Raw genomic sequence first — 24,432 nt, 5'->3', positions numbered from 1 at the left:
CTGTCTGCAGTGCCTTGAGTGCTGTACACAGAACGGGGCTGGTCGTTTGGTCATGAACCATCATGAATGTGGACTTATATTGGGCAATGCCATAAGTAACCCTAATGACCACATTACCCGCAATGTGCCCGATCTGGCTACATCTCGGAAGCTAAGCAGGGTTGAAAGTGGATGGTACTTGTGTAGTGACATAGAATGGGTCACTACAGGCGCGTAGCGCTGGTTACTGGTAGAGAGCGGGATCGTGGGTGTAGTAGTCCGGTCTACCAGCAGGGCAGGTGAAGTGTGCCCTGGAGCGCGCGGCGCCGGTTGCTGGCAGTGAAGGGCATTTGAGGATACAGCGGCCGGTCTGCCAGTAGGGCACGTGACAGGCACTGATGTAGGGTAAAGGTGACAAGAGGGGACACGTGGGGCAGAGCCCAGAATCTTCTGGTAGGTTCCAGAAGGGGGCGTGGTGGGGGGCGGAGCCAGGCCACGATGGGGAGGATAAAAGGGAGGCCCCGACGCTAGGTCGGGGCTGCTGCGGTTTGGGAATGGAACCCATCGTCTTCACAAGTCTTCACCTCCTCGTCGGTGTTGGGTCAGGCAGTGTGCCGGCTGTCCTGACCCATATATAGTTATCTCCTATACTGTGGAAAGTGTCGAATAAACGTGTATGCCTCCTACTATTAGTGTCTCTGAAGTGACTCGCTACACTTGTACAAGTGAGTAAATGCCATGCAAAACAGGTGTTATAGGCTGCTATACGGGGGCCCTGTCCTGGGGCAGCAGATGGCAGTGCATCAACTAGAAATGTTGAACTGGACGTCTATGCACTCAGGTATATGCTCCCCGCCTTCACCAACCCGCACTGACCAGCTTGGTGGCACATGTACAGTATATGAAGTACACAGGATTGGCACAATGTACAGTGAAACGTGTGAAAATGCAGTGCCATTAACACCCTCTACGAATATTACACCTAACCTATCTGACACTTTTATATTAAAACACAAAGTTTATCTCTGTGCAGGCAAAGTGTGGGGTGGCGCTAAGCTCCGCTAACGGTTCAGAGGCGGCGGTGGAAATTCCAGATTTCTACGGCGATGGCCATTAAACAACTGAACATTTTAATTTCGTTCATTATACAAACCACGGTTTTATAATTAAAGAAAAAAACCACATGTTTTAAATTAACTATATATGACATCATTATGACTGGTTTCTTCACGTGGTGTTTTTTTTTTCTTTTTACAAAGGTTCCCACCATAGGCAGAAATATTAGTTGTGTTTGCAGTAGAAATGTTGTGAATGTTGTTCACAATCTTTCTGTTATTACCATGTCATTTGAACCATTGGTACCAAGTAGAAAGGATCAGGATGGCAACCGAGCGAGACTGACAATTGCATAATTTGCGGTTTTAGATTTTCCCCAAACATTATTAAATTCTTGCCATTGAAATATCCATTAAGAACTCTTGAAGGAATACTACATTACCCCGTGTGTAAGATAATGGCCCTGTGAATGGTGATATCACCAAACTGCTTAAAAAATCCCCTCCCCCTCGAATGACCCTTGAGTTATTCATACACAAAAGGCACATGTTCCAATAACGCGCCCTGCTGCAGGGAAATGATGATTCCAACTTGTAATGCCCCGCACGGCATTCCGCTCACTCTCGCAGAGTAAGAACGACTCGAAGGCACGAGGAATCATAGAGAAGTGGGAAGGCAGCCGGGCAGTGAGCCAGCGTCAAAATTCCTCCCCCCCCCCAAACTCTGCGGTCCTCTATATAGAGAGTCAGTTAATTTAGTTGAAATCGTGAGTGCGATGTCTAAGCGACAACGAGTGAGTACCGTGGAATGACCGGGTCGACCATGGAGCTTGTTTTAAGCCTCCACTGCTCCATCTCCAGACGAACCTTTTCCACTTCGTCCGCCATACGCTCCTGCCGGAAGATATAAACAAAACTATTATAGCACAAACTGTGGCACTGGCTTACCAATGATAGCCTGCTTACCAAGGGCAGCTGGCTTTTCCCGACAGCCGGCTTACCAATGGTACCCGCCTAGCCAACTGTGGCCGGCTTGCCAACAGCGCCCGGGCCTAACAACAGCGGCTGGCTTATCACGACAGCCGGCTTGCCAATGGCGGTTGGCTTGTCAACTGTGGCCGGCTTACAAGTGGCAGCTGGCTTTTAACAGCAGCCGGCTTACCAGTAATGGCAGTTGGCTTGCCACCTGTGGCCGGCTTGCCAATGGCAACCGGCTTACCAATGGCAGCTTGCTTACCAATGGCAGCTTTCTTACCGACACCAGTTGCTGGTTCAGCACCCGCATTATCGGAGTAATCAATACATACACTCACATGTGCTTATTTGGTGCAAGTCTTTTTATAAAACGTACTCCAGTATATGCATGTACAGCAAATAGAAGTGAAAAGGTTTTAAACTTGAAAGCTATTAAATATAGCACCGTGCTGGATGAGGTCCTTCAAATGCCATGTCGGTCACGGAGGATGTTTGACCAAAATCCTTCTCCACGTTGGTCAGCTCGGGTTGGTGAACGGGAATGGTGGAAGGGAGCTATGGTTCTGACACCACCCGCCACGGACGCTGGCCACGGTCAGGAATCGAACGCAGATAACCAGATTCGCGGCACACTGCATGAACGACCATACCATCTCTCCTACCCCTAACTGAGTTCACCTAAAGGAAATGTGTGGTTATATAAACAGGAGAGCAAACAATTGGTGTGTGGGAACGTTAATGTTATGCTTATTAATGCATATATTTGTATAATTTCTCTAAAGGCTCTACATTATTACCCCCCTTAATGGCTAAATGTTAATGCCTTGTAAATATTTGCACACTTTTCCTAATGGCGACATGAATCATGCATGCATATATTTCATCTCATGCTGTTATGTGTTGCAATTAATATATCTGAGGTTAATCCTGCTTTCTGGCAGTGGGCTTTTCATAAGCGGCTGTATCAACTGCTTACAAAGCCTGCCTTGTGCGTTGAACATCACAGGACACTGGCAAAGACATCACAAATCACTGACTGTTGAGAGAATCCAAGCCTATCCAGTAATAAGGAGCACATTGTTCAGTATTATTTCAAGCTGCTCTTAACAACATAACATTGTCAGGTAGGAAAAAAAAAACACGTAACTTTTCTTTCCATCTAAATAATTTGCGACAATTTGTGAAGCTCATTATCCCAAGAGCGCACAGGTGCTCGAATCATCCAGTTTTCATTCAACAAGTGCACCGCCGATTTTCTTGTGGCCATTTATATTCAAGCACGTCTCTCTTCCGTGCATTTCAAATGTCTCGTTTTGAAAGATGGAATTCTCTCCTTGGAAATCTGTTCTCATCATATATCTAGATATATATACGTTGTTTGCTAAACCAAATTTAATGCGTGATGAACGTCGTTCGCACCGTACGTAGCCAGCCGTGCTAATCGGAGGTGCGGGGGACGGACAACAGACTAAACACAAAAAGCAGTTCTCAAGAAATACATTTTCAATTAAAATCGAATCTGAAAGGTAATACTACATTTTACATACTTGGGCACGACTGCAGTACAGTATTGTTTTTTGTTGATCTGCAAAAATCGGTTAGACAAAATCAAGTGGAATAATGCCGTGCATATTGTGAGTAATGGAGTTAAGGGAGAGACAGTGGTTCCAGGGAAAGAGGGTGTGGCTGCTGGTGGATGCATGTCCATCGCAAGCCCAGTGATTCCCTTCTCATCTCCCGCTGGTGGTCCTCAGCCAGTGGTGGAAATTCCTCATTGATATGGCAGGGACAAATGAATCCATCGAAAAACCACTGCTAACATTCAATCGAGTTCAACCCTTGCACCTGCGAGTAGATTTTTGTTTTGTGCGATCCAACCCAAAAAACCTTTATTATGGAGAATATTGGTCGCGAAAGCCTACGTGTTAAGCAGACTTTTTGTTTTAGGTCCGAACACAGTACGGTCAAAAACCTCTTATCTGTGGTGATATGGTGGGCCCTCTTAACAGATCCTATTGTCAATAATTACTTGTGTAAATTACTCCCGTTATTCATGTGGCTAACCACATATAAATGTAGCTCATATGATACATTTTCCACAACTTGTGTGTCACTCCCATTATCACAGACAAGAGCAGGTTAATATGAAGAATGAATGCATGGCAAACTGGATTTTACATCCACGGATTGAGTTGGGGGGTACTGGAAATAGGAACATCTCTTAAGAAGGAAGGGTGGATAACGTGCATCTGACTGGATATGCTCTCCTTGTGAACTGCAGAAGTCCAGTCTGCGAGTTCACGGTCAAATATTCCTTGGAAAAAAATCAAGGCAATCAAGTGACCCGAGCTATGCAATACAGTACAGTAATTGGTATTGCAAAGAAAACAATTCCTCACTCAATATCAGATTTAGAGGAGCCTGAACTACGGGATTAGTTATGAGCTCCAGGAACTTAGCTGCCCATCACGTGTCTATGTGCTGTGCTGGCCTTATTTGCTCAAATGTAACATCTTGAAGGGTGTGACCAGCAGCCACTTGTGACCTTTTGTCAAGCAATTGCAGGCAGGTCATTGAACCAATTTAACTTTATAACTTTCTCGAAGGTCCATAGCACGCAATGTATAACTTGCATACAACACTGTTCGAATAGAAAAGAGTTACAGCTGTATTGCAGTAATTTAATGTTCAGCATCATAGCGAGGCGACTGTGATGATCATCAGTGCTCATCGCAAACAGGTGAACTCCATGAAGTGCCGTCTCTCAAAGAGTAAATGTAGTTTGAAATCATTTTAAGTCAATCGCACCTGCTGACCCGAATAAGCGAAAAAATGGCACTCACATCATGCAGCCAGCAGCAAGGTTGGTGAAGCAGTCAAGCATTTGTAAGCCTTTGTCACTCTTAATAAGGATATACAAAAGGTAGGGAAACCTAAAGCAATGAAATGAATACAAGGGACTATTGCATGTCACTGTTTCTATTCTGTCGCAAGAAAAAAGAGTTTTTTTGTAAATTCCACAGAGATGCTTTCAGACCATCTTATTGCACAGAGCAGCATGTAGTAAGCTGGTTATTACGTTTTCAATTTTCTGTTTGAATTGGAGCCTCAAAATTCCCCCCAAAAAGCTATGGGAGAGGTCAATCCCCTTTTCAAACTAATCATGCATTTTGATACAGAGAGCTGAGAGCTGTAGCAGAGTGTGTGTACGTGTCTCGGCTGAATCCATTATGACATAAATCTCATCTCATAATGTATAGGTCCTGTCATATGGTGGGTACATCATGGCAATCAAACCTTGTTTGGAACTTACCAAGGCATTGAATGTTGACTGTGTGTCTGTGATAGACACAGGTCCATACAAGTTATGCGGGAAGGGTATCTTATCAGACTGTTGAGGCAAGTGCTGTTAGCGAGCACCTATGAAGGCCGACACAGCACACAAGTACGTGGTGCGAGGTTCACACACCACAGCAGGTACTCATTTGAGGCTGAGTCGACCTATGGGAGGCCCAGGACCGGTTCAGATAATCGTCACCATGAGTGGGAATCGGGTCGCCAGGTTCGTAGCACGACGCACTAACCGCTGTACCACGGCTCTCCCCTCTAGAACGTGACCCCAGCCACAGCCCTTATGCTGTGACCTGGGATCCCCAGAAACAGCAAGAGTCTCAATTCGTGATAAGTCCACAGTGCTACTGCTGGGGAGGCCTTCAACTCACAATTGTAATATTGTGAGTTCAGTCATTCATCCTTTAGGGGGGTCAATAAAATATGTATAACTTTGTGGGCAGTCAAAAGTGATCAGCCTATCAATAGAATGGTTCCCAGCGTGGGAATGTGGAATTCATCATACCCAAAGGCGGTTAACTTTTCATGTAAAATTCACACATTACAATAACCACCAATTCTCTTCCTTCAGTTCACGGCTTCATTAAAGTTGTAATTTAAAAGAGACTGGGAACACATTTTACAGGTCTATATATTTTGCACCACATTTTAAAACTATAATACGCTTACATTTAAACAAACAGCATTTCATGAATTTTTTCAAAACGATTTACACACAAAATTACTTTTGATATTAATTAAGCTATGAATATAGTTTTTTTTTCCCCAATGCTGCAGAAAAAAAGTTTTTCATTGGAGGATTTAGTTCATTCACACAAACGTGTTTCACCTTTCACACAATATAATTCCAAATGAGCGACAATTACAACTTCATATTCCACAAGGGCTCAAGGGGCTCTGCATGGATATCACCTTCCACAGGCGAGGCACAGCATCACAGAGCCTCTTCCCTTGGTACTGGTCCACCAACCCAGGGTATATACATATATATTGCACTTCTTTCGCACCGTACGTAGCCAACCGTGCTAATCCATTCCCTGGCTACCACATTCAGATAAGCCCCTCCTCCCCCCCTTAACTTGTATTTAAGAGCTTGACTCTTGGAATTTTGCCTCACTTGAGACAGTAAATTTAGCTGTGACGGTCCCACCTGATGACGGAGACTTGTGTTGCCTCCGAAACGTCGTGATTTATTATTTTATTTCTATTATTTTTTCAATTACATTATTTATTATTTTTTACCTACGTGACTTTACCGAAAAACCTAGGAGTGTGAATCCTTGCAGTCACGAAAGCTTCAAATCTAGAATCGGAGGGTAACCATAAGTGCAACACTCATTCTGAAGCCTCTGATCTAACCAAGACCTATCTCCTGCTCAAGGTGAGAGCCTTGCTCGTGCAAAGCATGATGGGAGCTCGAGGAGCCATCCTCGGTAACAAAGAATGGCGTAGAGAGGACGCCAATGACATAGACGGCAGAGGAAGGTCCTAGTGGAGCCAAACGGTGGGTGTGGCAAGCAGAGAGACACCTCTAGCCATCAGGGCTGCGCAGGTGTTCCTCCAAAAAGGGGACACACCAGGCAGACAAGCTCCTGATTCAATCAAATTAAATCCACGAGACGATGATTGCTGTTGTGAAACGTTTAGATGATAACTACACATTGTTGCAGACGTGTGTGTACGAAAGAGACATCACAATATATAAAGCTGTGGAAGATTGAATCAAAAATAAATTACTTAGCTAAAATAACTTTTCAAATTAGCTGATGCTGGAAAAAAGGCTTATTGTCTACACATATATACATATATAAAATTGTTCATCAATAAATCTGCAATAGTCATCAGACAAATCACAAGCATGATGACACTCGGTGCACACACAAACTCACCCCTTCACCCTAGCCCGTCCCCTGTGCCGGGTGCCCAGCGAGGATGCCACACGAATACGAAGAGGCGACGGACGGGCGAAGCCGAAACCTTGGTCTGCCACAAACCCTAACCCTTGACCCCATAACCTGAGCAGGCTGCAGGCCCTAATGGAGTGCTCGTGTAAAACTCTGAGTGACGTGCCTCCCGTTCTCGTATGGTGGCATAACCCATGCACCCCTAACCCCCACCTTGACTTCTGCACAAAGCAGAGGCTGAGGGAGGGACTTTGAATCATCCGCGACGCAGCCCCGGTTACAGCGGCGCACTCAAGTGCGATGGAGCAGGCACAGCTCGTTCTTGAGGAGAGGCTGCGATGCCAATGAGGAAGCCACAGGGATCCCACGCCCCATGCTGTTGGTGAGGGTTTTGCGCACGGATAGACAACGCGAACGAAAATGGAACGGAACGCGACAAACGAAGGGGAAGCGGCGATCGAATTGAACTTGCTGTGCGTGGACGTGCCGTGCCCCGGATGGTTGCGGAGGAAGAATATTTTTTTACGGCGTCGGTTTGCTTTAATGATTCATCTTGGCCTCACTTTTGTTGTCCGAAGTGAGCGCAGCGAGACCGCCGGAGTGAAATTGATGTCGCACAAATTCACGTCTCGCGTAATACGATGCGACTTTGTCAGCGGCGCTTCATCTTGCACATATGCCTCGATCTAAAGAACCCTTTCTGCCGGTATTATGATGATTTTAAAAAATGAGGTTTAACCCTATTTGGCAATAATACAGGAGGTGTTAAGATGATCAAACACCAAATTAACATCTATTACAAGGCATCATCAAGTCTGCATTGACCACATATACTGTACTTGTGGTAAAACATGCAAACGAATATGCTTTAATAATGTATGCATTGTCCTTCAAACTGATTGACCTGCACCAGAGGCAGCCTCCTCTATGGCCTTGTCTCACCGTTGCTCAACCAAAGAAGGCCAAATAGCTGTGCATTTGGTGGTTGAACATCTTAGCACCTCCTGTATTAATGCCTTTTATTATTCTTTTAAAATCACATCTTACTACGTTTGAAATGGGGTCTGTTTGTCAGCCACTGTCCACATCACCCCCAAAGTTTTCAATATTAACTGGCAATCAGTGGGATTTTAAATGTTCATTGACAATGGATGCAATTGTGCTCTGTGAGAGTATAGAATATACATATATCACAACAGTTGAACGAGCTGCACGACGGACACAATAACGCAAATTGGCCATGAAATAAACACTCAAAATACAAACCGCTAAAATATAAGAGTTTTGTTTACCTTATCCATGTGGGCCTCTTCCAACTGTTTTCTTGTATTATCAAGTTCATGGGTAAGTGCATTCTAAACAAATACATGAAGAGAATGCATCATTACAAATGCCACACACACACATACAACTGTGAAATAAGCAAGTGACAAATTGACAGTTGAAGAGAATCGTTACTGATTAAAATAAAATTCAATGTCGTTGAACAAGCGAATGCATTGACTTGAAACCTGCCATTTTGTGATTTGTGCAAGCAAATTTTTGCTCATGTCTATGAAATAATCAGCTGCAGCTGAAAAATTATTGTAACAACTATTGGCTTTCAATCAAGGAAATGAGATTAGCCCAGAAAAATCATTCAAAATTAAATCATTCAAAACCAACGCTTAGTTAAGCAACATCATCTTAACGTAAGGTACATATGAAGTCAAAAGCCAGATTAAAATAGATTACTATTAAAATTATGGATGTGTTGATGCAATCCAGTTTATAGGGCATGAAATGTATTTGTTTTTTGTTTATTTCAATGAAAAAAAAACAAACACGTAACTATTCACTTGGCCTTCGCCCACCAAACTGTGACACGCGCTCTCTCGCGACCACGTCGATGTTAGTCGCTCCCCGCTGAAACAATGGGACGTAAACCCCCACACGGCGGGCTCGTCCCTTCGCGCTCGCGCGGTGCAGGGTGAGCGGGAGAAGTGAGCTGGCGGCCACTTGGCATACTCTTAGTTCTTTCGGTAAAGTCACGTAGGTAAAAAATGAAATTAAAATTGATAAAAAATAAAAACAATAAAATCACGACGTTTCGGAGGCAACACAAGCTTCCGTCTTCAGGTGAAACTGTCACAGCAAAATATCTGTATCAAGTGGCCACTTGGCAGTTCGGGCCTTTAAGCCTTGCGTCCTGTGGCGGCGATTAAAAGTACTTATCAGCTACGACGGGGCCACGGCGGCTTCCACACCCTGGGCGACGGCACGTACCTTCTCCTCCAGCGATGACATCCTCTCCTTGAGGTGCAGCTGCAGCCGCTCGTTGGACTCGGACAGAAGCTTGTCTACCGTGTCCGAGAGCCGCTTGTTGTGCTCCTCGTTCATCTTCTCTCGCTGCCTCGCCTGCATTCACACACACACACGCACGCACGTGGCGGCGGCCGGGGGAGATGGGGGGGGAGGTCATCAAACACTCTCCAAGCTGCCCTCCCCGCTGGGGCATCCTGCAAAGTATGAATTTTCAAGACAAGAGTCGCATATCCGCACCTCCGATTAGCACAGTTGGCCACGTACAGTGCGAAAGAAGTTCAGCATACATACACACATATACGACTCGTTGGGGACTGAGGTAAGGTCACATGTGTGAGCGAAAAGGTCGGATATGTAAACGTAAAATGACAGTTACGCCGTCCGCAAGTACTTTAGAAAATGCACTATATTTACAATGAGTAGCTTGCGAGTGAAAATATTCGTCGGGCATCAACTCAGATGTTCAGCCTGTTGGGCCCACAAAGTGTGTTGTACTACTTCATGGGAGAGTCAACAGTTGGTGTCCATTTGAAGCGAGACATTCCACTGCCTCGGGACCCCAGAGAGGGGGCCACTGTCACATGTTCACCCATGCCCCGAGTGATTTCAACCTCGATTAGCCATCAGCAATTTACTGGCTCGATAAGTTGTGCCCAAAGCAGCAGCACAGAGGACAATGCCCCCACAATGAGTTGCCATGAGACTGTGAGCGTCTGAATCAAGGATAATGCTTAATGGAGCATTGCAGACTTTCAACCAAACTAACTTTGGATTTGGACCCAAGCCCACTCAATCTCCTCACTACCCAGGCCAGCCAACAGCTAAAATGTTCCAGTAGGTGAATTTCAATTAGGTTACTGTGCAATTGTCAGTGAAATATAGCATTGTCTCTCTAATAATTATGCATATTTCGCATCTTTAAAAAAGAAGTATAATTAAGTTGGCTGATAAAATGCCAGAGATCAGCTGACTCCTAAGTGTGCTGACGTTTGTTTTAAATCCTCAAGTTTTAAACATATATACATACATTTGTATTGATCAATTGTGATCTCAGCATCATGTCATGAAATTAAACATTTCCATTCTACAGCAAGCAGTGGATCACCCTGCGTCAGAGAGGATGACATCACAGAAGTATTTCTTCAAGCCTCTTTTACAAGACCTATATCGACAACAGACACACACCTTTAAAAGCCCTTCCTAATTAGTCATTTGACGTCAATGAAATGTACATATTTGTGTCAAAACTTACAGATTTTTTTAAAAACTAAATTAACGTAATGGCTTCCCTGAATGTTGTGGTATCCTGGTGCAGTCACTGGTGACCTAGTTGAGATCATCAACGCACAAAACTTGAGAATCGGGTTCAATCACGTGTGGCTGCCTGGAATTAAACCTAGGCCTCAGGAGCGCCAGCTCATTGCTTGTTATTCCCGAGCCACACAGCAGCGACCTGAAGAATACGATATGTATCCGTCAAATTTCTATTTAAAGCTTTCGTGACTGCAGGGATTCATCTTCTTGGTTCTTTCGGTAAAGTCACGTAGAAGGGAAATAATAAAATAATAAAAATATAACATAATAAAATAATTCTCACGACGTTTCGGCCACAACGCAAGCAGCCGTCCTTGCATTGTGGCCGAAACGTCGTGAGAATTATTTTATTATGTTTTATTTTTATTATTTTATTATTTCCCTTCTACGTGACTTTACCGAAAGAACCAAGAAGATGAATTCGTCAAGTTGACTTTATTCAGTGTGGAAGTACTGTAATTACACATTAATCAGCCACTTGCTAAATTAGAAAGGTTCCTATATGACAGTTCAGTTGCTGACTGCGTGCAGTTTACAAGTCTTCCCCTCATTTACGGGTGCTGTGCACCAAAACAACTCCAGCAGGGCCTTACAGAAATAAAAAAGAGTCTTGAGACTCACAGAGAATCCCGAGATGATCATATAAATCACACATTATTTAAATGGTCACAGTGCAAAACATCGGTGTATGTGGGAAGTGACTGCAAGTAACTGGCCTTGCCGTGTAATAGGATTAGGTGTTAAATTACACAGAGACCCACGGATACTAATTGCATGTTAACATTTATAGCCGTAGCATAGTGAAAACATATCGTCACCTCAAAATGAATATTCGCTTTGGTATAATTACTAAGCTTGCTAGTGGTAAGGTAATGCCTAGACATGTTAATGTATGCTAGAGTTCAAAGGATTTCTTTCAGTACCTTTCTTTTTGCACGATAGCACTCTGTAGATACCATTGTATGGCAGCTACCACACGCTGCTTTGTGTAATTAAATTGCACGAGTCACTTCGAGGAAGCCACTCATCATCAGCATTCATCGATCTGCTGCTGGATGAAGGCCTCCGCAGGCCAGAGCCATCTTTCACGGATGGTCCCACGATGCACCAATCTCTCTAGTACCTTCGCACGAGCCGATTTTAATCGCTCCATCTTGCGTGGTGGACGTTCTTTCGAGCACGTTTCCTCCTTTGGCTGCCACTTTAACATTAATCTCGACCGCTGACCATCATGCCTTCTTGTCGTGTGTTCTACCCAAGCTCCCTTGCTTCAAAGTTTTGAATGCAAGGCGCAATAAAAAAATATATACAAACAACACTAAAAACTGTAAATACTCCAACCTATATTTTGCAGATACGTACCACCCCAGTCTATGTGTTCTCTCGACTGCTCATCATGAACATGCAGCTTCATTCGTGGGAAACAAATGAAGTAATTTTAAGGATTCATCTGAAGTGACTTTACAACAATGACATTGCATTACGAAGCATGGGAATTACGCTGCAGAGCCATGAACCTACAGACAAAGTCATTTTTTCTCCTAGCTGTTGAAGCTTTAAGCTCATTGTCAGAAAGCTCCGGATGCACATCCTGGGTATGTATCTACAAATAAGGAGCCGTAGGAATTTTGTGTTGCGCTTTCCTATCGTCAAAGAGGGCGCAATGGATTGGCCAACCAACCAATTATTTCCAGCGGCTTTACACTCACAGGACAATTCTTCAGAAGGAATATTATCTAAATAATGAGATAGCATCCGAGAAGGGAAACAAACAAATATAGAATACATACAGAGGAGTTGAAAAGAACACAATAACAAAATGAACGAAATGGAATCCATCCAAGAGGACATCTATTCAAGAACTTGAGCGATGACACCAGCTCGTGCTGAACCATGACATTACGGCGATGGCTTGGGGAGAACTTCATCAAGTGGTGGATTGATCACGGTTAATGATGAAGATTAATAAAAGGATACGCATGGCAGTGAAATAAATACCAGCCAAACGGTTCGCAAGATAGTGGCTGCCCTTGAAGTCAGGTGACCGTGAGAGTTGATGCTCTCTGCTCTCTGAGTGATGCCCAAGGGGAGGGAGGGACAGGGAACTCACTCTCAACACCTCCTGATTCTTCTCCTCCAACTGGGTCTCCAGTTGCCGTAGACGTTCCTCGATGTCCCCGTGCCGCTCCTCCGCCTGTCAACCAAAACGAGAATGGTGGTGATAAAAAGCAAAAATCAGAAGTCAGAGAGTGGAGCATTAAAGGGACATTTCTCTTGCTGCAATGAATGAAAAGGTTGCAATGGGTGAATGGCAATGCCGCGAGAAAACCTTGACCGCGGCAAGAGCGGCAGCGTCAAGGCCCGCCGTGCGATGCTCTCTCCCCTGCTAGTTAGTCGGAGCGCGCGGTTGAGGTTGGAGAGCTCGGCAAAGCGGTGTGCACGCGATGCATGGAAGGGGGGCGCGAGTCATGCCGAAGTGGCACGGGCTCTTGGGGATTAATGCGCAAATGCAGATGAGTGATTCGAAGTCTGCGATGGAGGACACTACACGCGTAGGTTAAAAAGGATCCGACTAATAAACATGTAGGTAAATATGTGAAACACAGATTTAGAATGTCTGACCTAATAGATCAAACAAATAAAGATCGTACTTATATTTCCGCTCAGATAATTATTGTCTATTTTATTGTACAATTGCTCGCACATTATAATTTGAGTGACTGCGATAACAATTACAACTTTTAATTTTAAGTTCCCCATTGCTCGCTTTAATTTGTTGCCAACGGTTTGCTTGGATCACTAAACACCCATCAAACAATTGCAACTATTACGTTAAATAAAGCAGGCTATTGTTCAGCGAATGCTGTCATATAAAATAACTTTACATACAGAAGCTGGATTAGCGGACTCAATCTGGATTCGCAAATGGTTGGCAAGGACCAACTAAATCCACACATATTTCCATGCGAATGTAAGCAGCCTCTAAATGCACGAATGAAAATAAGTTAAAATTGCGCTGAATATATTCAGCACACACACATGCAAAGACGCGTACTGATGGATATCCATGCGTTTATCCAAAACTACTTTGCAATTTGCCCAAGTTAATCAAGGAATTAATGATACCACTCCACCACTAACAAAGAGATCTGTCCATACAAAATTGATCCGGTGAACGATGTAAAATTGAAATTACAAGACAAAACAACAAACCAGATCTTGCCAATATTTTTTTTAGTTGTGTGTCAAAACGTCTATATGTTAAAGTCACATTGAGCCCTATGAATTGATCCAAATTGATTTTCTTCTTCTCCGAGACAAACAAATACAACCCTAAGTTCTCTTTGTGCCTCCATCATCCAAGGTAACCCAATAAGCACTGCTCACTTTATCATCTCAGTTATTGCGTCATCCCTCTGCCTCTATAATTTCCTGAAAACTAATATCTTTCACATCGTTCGTCACGGTACTTTTATTTGCTCATCTCCATGATCTCTCTCCGCTAATCTTGAAGTGTACGATTAACTATACAGTGGATCAACAGTGAATGTAGATCTCATTTCCTAGCGTGACATACAACACTATGCTTTGAATCAAAAGTGCAGAAAGTTAAGACGGCCGTACACTTTGAAAAGTCGTGATTTCATGAAGATTAAAAGCGTCATATTATCCACAGTGACTGCGCATCGACAACAGAATCGCGTTGGAAAGATGTAAATAAATGTCCGCCATTTTCAGCCCAGGCATATTGTACAATTCTAATGGCTGAATATGAAGTACATCCCAAGAGCTGAAATGTCAAGTTCTCCAAAGGAAAAGTAATGCAAGTCTAAGAATCTCCAAAATAATACTTGATCAAAAGGCCATAGCTTTGGCACATCTTAATAATGGAAAACCATTTTTAGTATTAATAAGACTTAACATACTTTCCGTGGTAAAGCTACATTCCCATTTTAACATCTACAATAAATATGCAAGGCCAATTGAAATGCACAGTTGCTCCAACTTCATTCAATGTAAATTTTCGTTAAAAAAAAAACCCCTTTACGTATACATATCTCTTAAGAATGCTTTTTTCTTTTGTTAACAAGCCTGCAATAGATGGGATTAGACTACCGAGTCGTTATGTTTAGGTGGCGGTCTCCAAGAACCTTGCAATCGACGGATACGTTGCACAAAAGAGGAAGTTCGAGTGCTTCCGCAGATTTCTATTGGCCCTGCTTGAAAGCCAGGCGGCGTTGGTGGTGGCGGTGAGCGCGGAGACGGAGTGAAGGGAGACAGAAGAGGAGAGGAGGCTGGGCACGCTCTACCTTCCTAAGCAAGATGCTCATGTCTTGCAGTTTAACTTCCAGAATAGTGGAGTCATCGGGTGAAGAGGAGGGATCGTACTGAGAGAGCGAGGAGAAGGAAAGGGGAGGAAACAATAGGAAAGAAAACACATTCAAGAGGGAACAAAATGAAAATGAAATACTTAAGTACAGTCACACCTCTTGAACGCCGATGCTTCGACACTGATTTCCACCGGATAAATGTTCCAAAACAGTGCGTTCGTTTTTGACATCTCGAGTTCCATATTTCAGTTATTTTTAATAAATATCTTTGTTATTTTTTACGAGAGACTGTGACACAATTGGAACTGTTTTTACAAACGGCATCATTCACGGAGTTCGGGTCAAGATGTTTCACCATGTCTAATATGAGGGTTTGATATGCAATTTGTACTTTTTGTTAAATAATTTGTGGCCATTAAAAGAAATGCTATGTTATTGTAACTTAACTCCCAGTGAAGGTTACCTGTGCATTTTAAGAGAAAGGGTAATTCATTCAATATTTGGGGAAATATAGGACTCATAAATACCAAAAAAATATGATTTGTGAGCTCCCCTGATTACACATCAGCACTATTCATTTAAAGGCTCATCCTTCAATCAACATATTCTTCTGAAAAATTAACACCGCCAGCTCAAAGAGGTGAGACCATAATCACAGCTGCAGGTTGAAACACAAAACTGACAAAGCGGCTGGTGGTAAAACGTCCTAAATTTAGCTTGCATACTAATTGCAAATAATGCTGCAAGCCATCATTACAACTTTACGGGAATATATTGTTTTACTTATTGAGGCACAATCAGCACCGTGAAAAATGCTGAACAGCCTCATCCCACTTACCTGCACAAATTACTCGCATGCAAAGCAGAGTCCAATTAAGACAATACGACAAATAAAATGTCTCATCGAGTAAGATGAAAATCTCTCCAAGCATTGAAATTTATACTAGAAATTAGTTATGCTTCAAATTCATAAATGTAAAACACCGTACGAAGTTTGTTTGTTTTTTACAAGTATTATTAAAGATTGCCTGAACAAAATTTCCCCAACATCGAAAAGGTTTTGATATTTTAAAACAGCTAATTTCACTAAAAGTCTTTAAAACCAAACACTCTTATATTTTCTACAACCTTCAAATATATATTACACAACCATTAAAGCAGTTTAATTCTTCAAAACATTTTGTTCCTGTAAATGATTCATCCACGCTTTATCTCTAAAGGCCAAAGTGAGCAGAAGGTACGTTATGTAATTACAATATTTGCGCTATCACAAAAAAGAAACGCATACGTTTGAAATAATCCGTGAATTACATTGGCAGAGCTCATCTAAAGAATGGATTATGTTCTCGTCTGAAAGAACAAGGTTTCAAAAAAACATATTCAAAGGTACGACGCACTATTACCAAGTCATGAGAAGCACAGAGACAGCACAGAAAAAGAAAAACAAGTGCAGCAGGCTGGAAGAGAATTAACAAGAACTCCGAGACATCAAACGTCCCAGCCTGAATCCCCCACGGTGCATGCTGCATGCAGTTTCATGACACAGTGTTAATGCACATGGGGGGACATGTGACCCTCAGTGTGCAACTTAACATCATGCACAGCACACAGCACACAGCAACATCCTGCGACGGTGTGTAAAAAAATATATATATATAAAAATGAACCGCTTCAAAAACAATTGCATTTCCACTCATCAGAATACATTCATGTATGTTCCTCATTAGGGTTTGGATGTTTTAACTACTTTGAGTGATATATACAGGTATACGTGGTAATTGAAGCAGAGGCACTGTTAGTATTATTTTGAGGTTGTCTGAGCGACGAACTGCAATAATGGTATTGCGTTAAAGTGATGGTATGGAGGAAGGATAAATAAAGCATTAAACAAGAGAACAAACGTGAGATGAAAAAATAGGACTATAGTTCTGTGACATGGAGCATGCTTATTTTGGGCATGGCATGAGTGACCACAAGCGATTTGATCAAATGAACTGTCTACACAGAACATTTACTCCACAACTCCCGCATGCATTATATGTTTAGGAACAGTGCGTGCCAAACACAGATATTCCATTTTGTTGGCTGCTGTATCTACGCAACTAATTCTTATAGCATACAAGTGTGGATTCATAGATGAAGCGATATTATTCAAGTGAACTCGAAACATACCAACACGTCGTGCACACATTATAGAGTATCATACTCTTTAAAAACAGCCTAACTGTGAGCGTGAGAAATCAAAAGACGAGCAACGCTAAAATGTTCTCGGATGTATTTTTGGTTTGTACCACACTTTGCACACAGCACGTCCGACGATTTTCTTCCAGCCCCCGCATTTTCACTGCCAATGAAGCTCCCAAGACAGCCGAGTGAAACGTCGGACATCGTGTCACACAACGCATGGCACGAACCCGAGAACACACCGGAGCCGCTGTGCAGCACAAACGTGGACACCTACGCAGCACCAAAAAATACGTACTTGCAAAATGTACATTTTGGACGGAGGGTGGAGAGGGGGGCAGCTGGAAAAAAACACTCCGTTTCTCTTTGCTCGTGTTTACATGCATCTTACTGGTGATGCCGGAAGAGTAATCCGCAACGATGACTCGGCGGTGGCCGTCAGGCATGCACGGTCCGGAACAAATGTCGGTGAGAGCCCCCCACCCCCCCCCAGGCAGCGGCCGTACCTTGGTGAGCGCGGCCACACGCTGTGCGAGCTCGGCCTCCACCTCGGGCAGCGTCTCGGCCTTGCGCATCGTCTGCTGAAGCTTCTGCTCGGCGAGCTCCAGCCTCTCCTGCAGCTGCCGCGTCTTGTCCTCACTCTGCGACGCACATACAGGTGGGAGACAAAGATCCCCCCCCCCGTGTTGCTTTAGTGCTGTTTGCGAGCACCTATGAAGGCCGACACGCGAAAGGGGGTGGGTGGCCAACACCATGCCTGGCCGCCTTTGTCTCCACAGTGGCGATGCTTACACACCGCACCGGGTATTCATTTGAGGCGGAGTCGACCTTGGGGAGGCCCAGGACTGGTTCAGATAATCGTCACTGGTGTTGGCCGTAACCAGGAATCGGACTCGGGTCGCTGGGTTCGCAGCCCAGCACCCTAACCGCTGCACTACCGCTCCCCACATAAAGGGGGAAACGCACAGAGGCGTATACACACACATTTAGAATGCAGCCTCAACGTAACGAGCGTCTCAGAGCACGGATATACACCGCAGGCAATGGGGGAATAGGAGGGAGACCGAGAAAGAGATGGAGAGAAAAGAGCCGATGCACGTGCGTGCACGCTTGGGATTTCACAATATCATTCACGATGTTTAGGCTGACATCATCACAGATTAATTTCTCGTGGAATATTTTACAAGACCTACCCAACCCCCTGCTGTTTCGTGACATGTTTAATGCGGTATAAGTTTCCCATAACTGGGTATTTGTATTTCACATGTATTATTTATTGATGCTGTACTTTGCTGCACTATCTTGTAACCATGAAGTGTACTTAAAAGTTATTCCACTTCATTTCACCCAACTTAAGCATGCCATAAGAGGTTCCGATTATTAATATCTATGAGCGCTATAAAATGCACATGCTATCAGTTACACGAATCATACTTTAAATAACTAAATGAACTATGAAAAGAATGACGTCATATGATCTCCATGCCATGACCTACTCTGCAAAAATATTAGAAGGCGTTCATTTTATAGATAATAGCAAAACATTTGATGATACGATTGAGTTTATAATTCGGAAGACATTTTGCTAAGATTTTTTTAAAATTAATATTTATTAAATGAGCAACGATAATCACGACATAACAATCAAAGCAGACGACAGATTGTATCGTGCAATGCACATCGTGGTATCGCCACATCCTTGCGCCCGTACGCGCTCGTGCGAGCGTGTCCTGCGTACTCGAACCTGGCGCCTGTACGTGCAGTCCGACACGGAGAGGCGATGCGGGAACACAGGAGAACCCGTCATGGGCCGTGACAACATCCTAACATCTTCTTGGTTCTTTCGGTAAAGTCACGTAGAAGGGAAGTAATAAAATATAAAAATAAAACATAATAAAATAATTCTCACGACGTTTCGGCCACAACGCAAGCAGCCGTCCTCAGGTGAAGAAACAGAGTTTGTCTTCCCGACAGACCTGTTTCTTCACCTGAGGACGGCTGCTTGCGTTGTGGCCGAAACGTCGTGAGAATTATTTTATTATGTTTTATATTTTTATTATTTTATTACTTCCCTTCTACGTGACTTTACCGAAAGAACCAAGAAGATGAATCCCTGCAGTCACGAAAGCTTTAAGAGAAGCATCCTAACAGTCAACATCAACAGGTCGTGGGCAGGGCTCTGCGATCAGCACGGTGGCTCGGTATAAGCCCGCGAGAGTGATTTAGCGTGAACTCGTTTGCTCTCGACTTTTCCTTACAGCTCGTGGGGGGCAAGCCTGCTTCTTGCCGCAGGCGTGCGCACGTGATGAAGACGCACGAGAAGAGAAACAAAAACTGAAGCGCATTTTTGCAATGCACGTTAATAACCAGCTAAACCTGCTAGCCTGCCTCGTGCTGATAAAGGTAAATGATCTTGTAAATGTGTCAAATAAAAAAATAATAAAACATGAAATATATAAAACACAACTCTGCATTGAATAAATTTCCACGTCTCAATAGCCATGCATCTAAAAAATATATAACTTGAGTTTTTTATTGCTAGAAATGGATATTTTGAATCACAATCATCCTCTATTAAACTCTTTATTATCTCAAAAATCACAAGATATTACGGCACAAAGGCTACATATGACAAAGAAAACATTTTCACAGTCATTTCTGAATTGATTCTAAAAAGTTGAGCGACATTGCCGATGTACATGTTGCATACGAGTTATAATTTAACATCTTTATAATTAATAAATACAATACATTTTTACCTTACTACCATTTAAATATTGATTAACTCCTTGGCGAAATAGTTATCAAACACATGTAAACAATTAGAGGTTAATCATATTTCTGGAGCAGAATCCATCTTTAAGAATTGTTCTTGATTATTTTAATTGTGGAAATTAAACAAACTGTGACTAATTAAATAAAGCAAATTATTTACCATAATTCAGTAAAAACTGTAAAAGATTATGCATTTTGACTTCCATTCTTCTTTATTCTCAGTGATGGTATGAGTTATTTGTATTATTTTGAATTCTGACATTAATATTGTAGTAATTTCGAGGTGCATTACATTTAACATTCTGACCTAGCCTAGAAGCAACAATGTAAATATTTCATCCAAAATCATATTTCCATTGAGTAATTCATGATTACAATCTTGTAGGGGCTGACATAATTGAACAGTCCTCAAAAACGCAAATAAATGCCGGGCAGGATAAATAAAACGCATTTTTGTCCGTGCTGCACTTTTAATGGGGCTTATAATATTTCCATCAAATTCCCTTTTGTGTCCCTTTGGTTTTATTTATTTATTTAACTCTGAAGCTACAATATTAGATAACAAAATCGCAGATGAAATACACTTCTGACAAGCCAGTTATTTATTTATTTACAACTTCAGAGTCTGTTCATCACAATGTGCAAGCGTGAAAAACCACCAATTCAAATTAATCGCAATTCTCCTTGTGATAAAAAAACACAACAGCATCTATTATAAATTGGGCCTGCCGCTGCAACAATGGAGGCAACATATACCGTGTAATTTGGCTAAAAGATGAACCTGAAGAAGCCACAAAGCACGCACGCACACACAAATATTTTTGGATCAACAAACGTAAGTGGATTGCTGTATACGCTGTTAGAGCAACACGTGGATAATACACCACGCAGCACGGTCGATGTCAGGACATGCCTGTCAGCAGGGCTTCATTCAGCGGTAAAGGGAGAATTTCCTGCCTGCTCTGCAGGGTGGGATTGGAGTTGGGCGGCGGGGGGGGGGGTATAAATGCTTTGTCCTGCCTCATCTCCCTCGTTTTATATTGACGTGCTCCACGCGCTCACGCATCCGCGCTGCGGACCTGGTCTGTAAAGTGGAGAAAGTCACACAACAGGAACCAAAACCTCTCCGTCCTGCTGAGAAAAGTCGTGAAAGGTCACAATCGATTTGATCGCCACAACGTTGTGATTTTCTTCTTGATTTAGCTCCTGTGTCTGGGCCAAATGAAGAGCAAAGAGATGTAGCAGATACACTAAACCTGTTTGAATAAACCTATTCAACTAATAGAACATTCAGTCGAAGATTGAGACCACATCTGGTATAAATTGTCTCATTTATTTGTATCTCCATTGCTTCCTTCGAAACAAAAAAAAGAGTGCAATTATTTTATTATAACTACATTGATTTATGAGGCTTGTTTTACAAAAGAGAAGCCTCACTGCGATGTATATGATACCAATTGAGTTATTTGCGGGCACGTTTTAACATTTTGGCAACTTTGGACCATGCTGCCTGCAGACAGTGGCCTACTCTTGTGAATGACGCCAGAGGGTCTTCAACGCCCTGTGTGAACCGGACGGCACGAATTATTAGGGCTAAGACATCAGCAGGAAAAAAAGTAGATTTTTCTAATTCAATTGACGTATCAAATTCACAGATGTCAATTGACATCCAATGGACACGGTACAATAGACAAGAGGCTGCGATGTAAATATGGACAGTAGGAGCCCAAGGAGTGAGTCAACAGGAATTGAGAACTGCTCCTCTTCCAGCCAATCTTTAACGCATATGCACTTCCCCCCACTCAGACGACAAAGCAGAGAAGATACCGCAATTCTGTCTCATACAAAGACAGCAGATTCCAAACATCTAAACAAACCAACACACAAAGGAAGGCAGAGCCAAGGGAAGGATAATAAAACGCAAGGCGCCACGTCTCCTGCGGTGAGGGCATCCGTAAGCCATGTGGACGTTGATCCACCAGTGCCTTGGAGCAAGGCTGCTGTGACAGATCATTACGACTAAGTATTCACTGCAGGTATGTGGTGCACCATGACATGTGAACTGTCAGCCAGCAGCAAACAATTCCACTTAATTGACTCTTGCCGGCAGAACATCATTGGCTCTGGGGTCCATTACGACTCAGGCAGTGTCTAGGTGTGCCCATACTATTCTGGGGAGCAGGAGTGTAGCAGTTAGCATGCTGCGCTACGAACCCAGTGAGTTAGATTCCCGCTCATGTGACTATTACCTGCGCCGGTTCTTGGTCTCCCCTAGGTCGACTTGGCCTCAAATAAGTACCTGGTGCGGTGTGTAAACAATGTTACTAGGGAGACAAAGGTGGCCGGGTGTGGTTTTGGCCACCTACCCCCTCGTGTCCCGTACCGGCCTTCATAGGTGCTTGCTAACAGCACTTGCCCCTACAGTCTGTTAAGGCTATTCGGGTGTCTTTAAACGACTCCTATCACTTTGCCCCATCGGGATTAAAGCACAGGACAATAATAATAACACTGGTCAACACACTTTTTCTGGCATAAGGTATTCCAACGGTTTTAAGGTAATTTTGGAGAGCTGATTCCAAATCTGGCATCAGTTTTTGTCTATCACATCAGGTTTTTGAGAAATCAAATATTGCATTTTCAATAAAAACTGCAGAAGAAAAATATTAAATAAATGTGGATATCTACATAAAATTATATTATAAACACACTATCCTAAAAATACAGCACCATATTTTAACACTAAAGCAGTCACTGACTCACAACAACTTGCAATCATAAGTGACAGAGTTAATTTCGGGTGAAATCAACGAAAATGGGGTATGCCGATAGCATAAAAATGAGATGTGATAGAGCAAATCTGAGATCAGATTTGGAATCAGCACCCTGAAATTAGTCTAAAACAGCTGCAAAAGTCCAGGCCAGAAAAAAAATGCTTTTTTTTGTTGACCAGTGTAATTGGTGAAAGAGGCGCCCAGGACCAGTTCAGGTATGGCTCACTTACTGATGGATGTCAAGCGACACATAACTTGACATCAGGCTGCCAGGTTCACGATGTGACGGAGCCTCTGCTGTGGAGAGAACCACCGTGCATTGACGCTGTACATCCGAATTGTTGTTCAATTAAAATTAGTAACACTACACGTGTATACGTTGTTAGAATGTAAAAAAAAATGGGATATGATGTGTTATAAAGTAAAACAATCGGGTCTATAATTACCTCATGTGTTTAAGTGCCGAGAGAGAGACAGAGAATTAACAAAACAATTTTGGTCGCTGAAAATCAACGTAAACTGAAACGCCAGCACAAGCGGTTCAGGAATTAAAAACAAAACCCATCAACACTGGAAGCCATTGTGAATGATTAAAATGAGATGCTGGAAATGTTGAACTTCTTTCGCACCATACGTAGCCAACCGTGGTAATTGGAGGGTGCGGGGGAAAGGACAACGAAAAAACACAGACGTACCGGTCACGTACAGACACTGCCCAATGCCTAGAGGGGAGGGGGTGGGGGGCTTGAATGACTCACCTGCTTGAGTAGGTCCTCTGTGTTGGCCAGCTCATTCTCCAGCTTGTCGTTGAGGTCGTGTAGCGACGTGGCCTCTCTCTGGGCCCCCAGGTAACGCTTCTCAAGCGTGGTGATTCGCTCCTCCATGTCCTCCTTCTGGGCCATTGCCTGCGCAGGTCACAGAGCAGCATTGAGTGTTCAATGGTGACCCCCGGGGCTGGACTTCAACTTGAGAATTGTGGCACCCCTTTTTCGATTTAAAGCTTTCGTGACTGCAGGGATTCATCTTCTTGGTTCTTTCGGTAAAGTCACGTAGAAGGGAAGTGATAAATAATAAAAAATAAAACATAATAAAATAATTCTCACGACTTCTTCACCTGAGGACGGCTGCTTGTGTTGTGGCCGAAACGTCGTGAGAATTATTTTATTATGTTTTATTTTTATTATTTTATTACTTCCCTTCTACGTGACTTTACCGAAAGAACCAAGAAGATGTGGCACCCCTGTTAAGCACGAGCTACAGCCATAGTTATAGCCTGAGAAAGACATTTAAACAGTTCGTATTTGTGAACTGTGCACGTTAAAGACTACACGGTCCTGATGTCCATGCACACGAACGTGGCACTGACGCCAATGTTGAATGACACGGCAGTGTTGCCCACGTTGATGAAAATTGTACAAAAAAATTACAGCCGAGCAACGACTTCCACAGAAGGGCCCTGCGCTATAGCAAGCTCTCAAGTGCCCTTCTA

General features: G+C 43.1%; 1 protein-coding gene across 13 annotated transcripts in view; it reads right to left on the bottom strand.

Moving 5' to 3' along the window:
- Positions 1–24,432, bottom strand: part of LOC133350332 (liprin-alpha-1-like) — a 351,308-nt gene that overhangs the window by 90,038 nt on the left and 236,838 nt on the right. For 8 of the 13 annotated variants that reach the window (XM_061564572.1, XM_061564571.1, XM_061564574.1 and 5 more), the window contains exons 7-13: positions 23,702–23,848; positions 17,904–18,038; positions 15,193–15,270; positions 12,993–13,076; positions 9,530–9,661; positions 8,557–8,619; positions 1,837–1,928 (exon numbers count right to left, since the gene is read on the bottom strand). In XM_061564572.1, the coding sequence (XP_061420556.1) occupies positions 1,837–1,928; positions 8,557–8,619; positions 9,530–9,661; positions 12,993–13,076; positions 15,193–15,270; positions 17,904–18,038; positions 23,702–23,848 (731 nt within the window). The remainder of the gene's footprint in view (positions 1–1,836; positions 1,929–8,556; positions 8,620–9,529; positions 9,662–12,992; positions 13,077–15,192; positions 15,271–17,903; positions 18,039–23,701; positions 23,849–24,432) is intronic. The other 5 variants (XM_061564582.1, XM_061564575.1, XM_061564584.1 and 2 more) reach the window with 1 other exon arrangement.

Source organism: Lethenteron reissneri, chromosome 33 (assembly GCF_015708825.2).
Source record: "Lethenteron reissneri isolate LAM-NWPU_2019-01 chromosome 33, ASM1570882v1, whole genome shotgun sequence".
Lineage (NCBI taxonomy): Eukaryota > Metazoa > Chordata > Hyperoartia > Petromyzontiformes > Petromyzontidae > Lethenteron > Lethenteron reissneri.
Note: the sequence above shows the minus strand (reverse complement) of the source record. Positions and strands in the feature narration are given on the sequence as shown.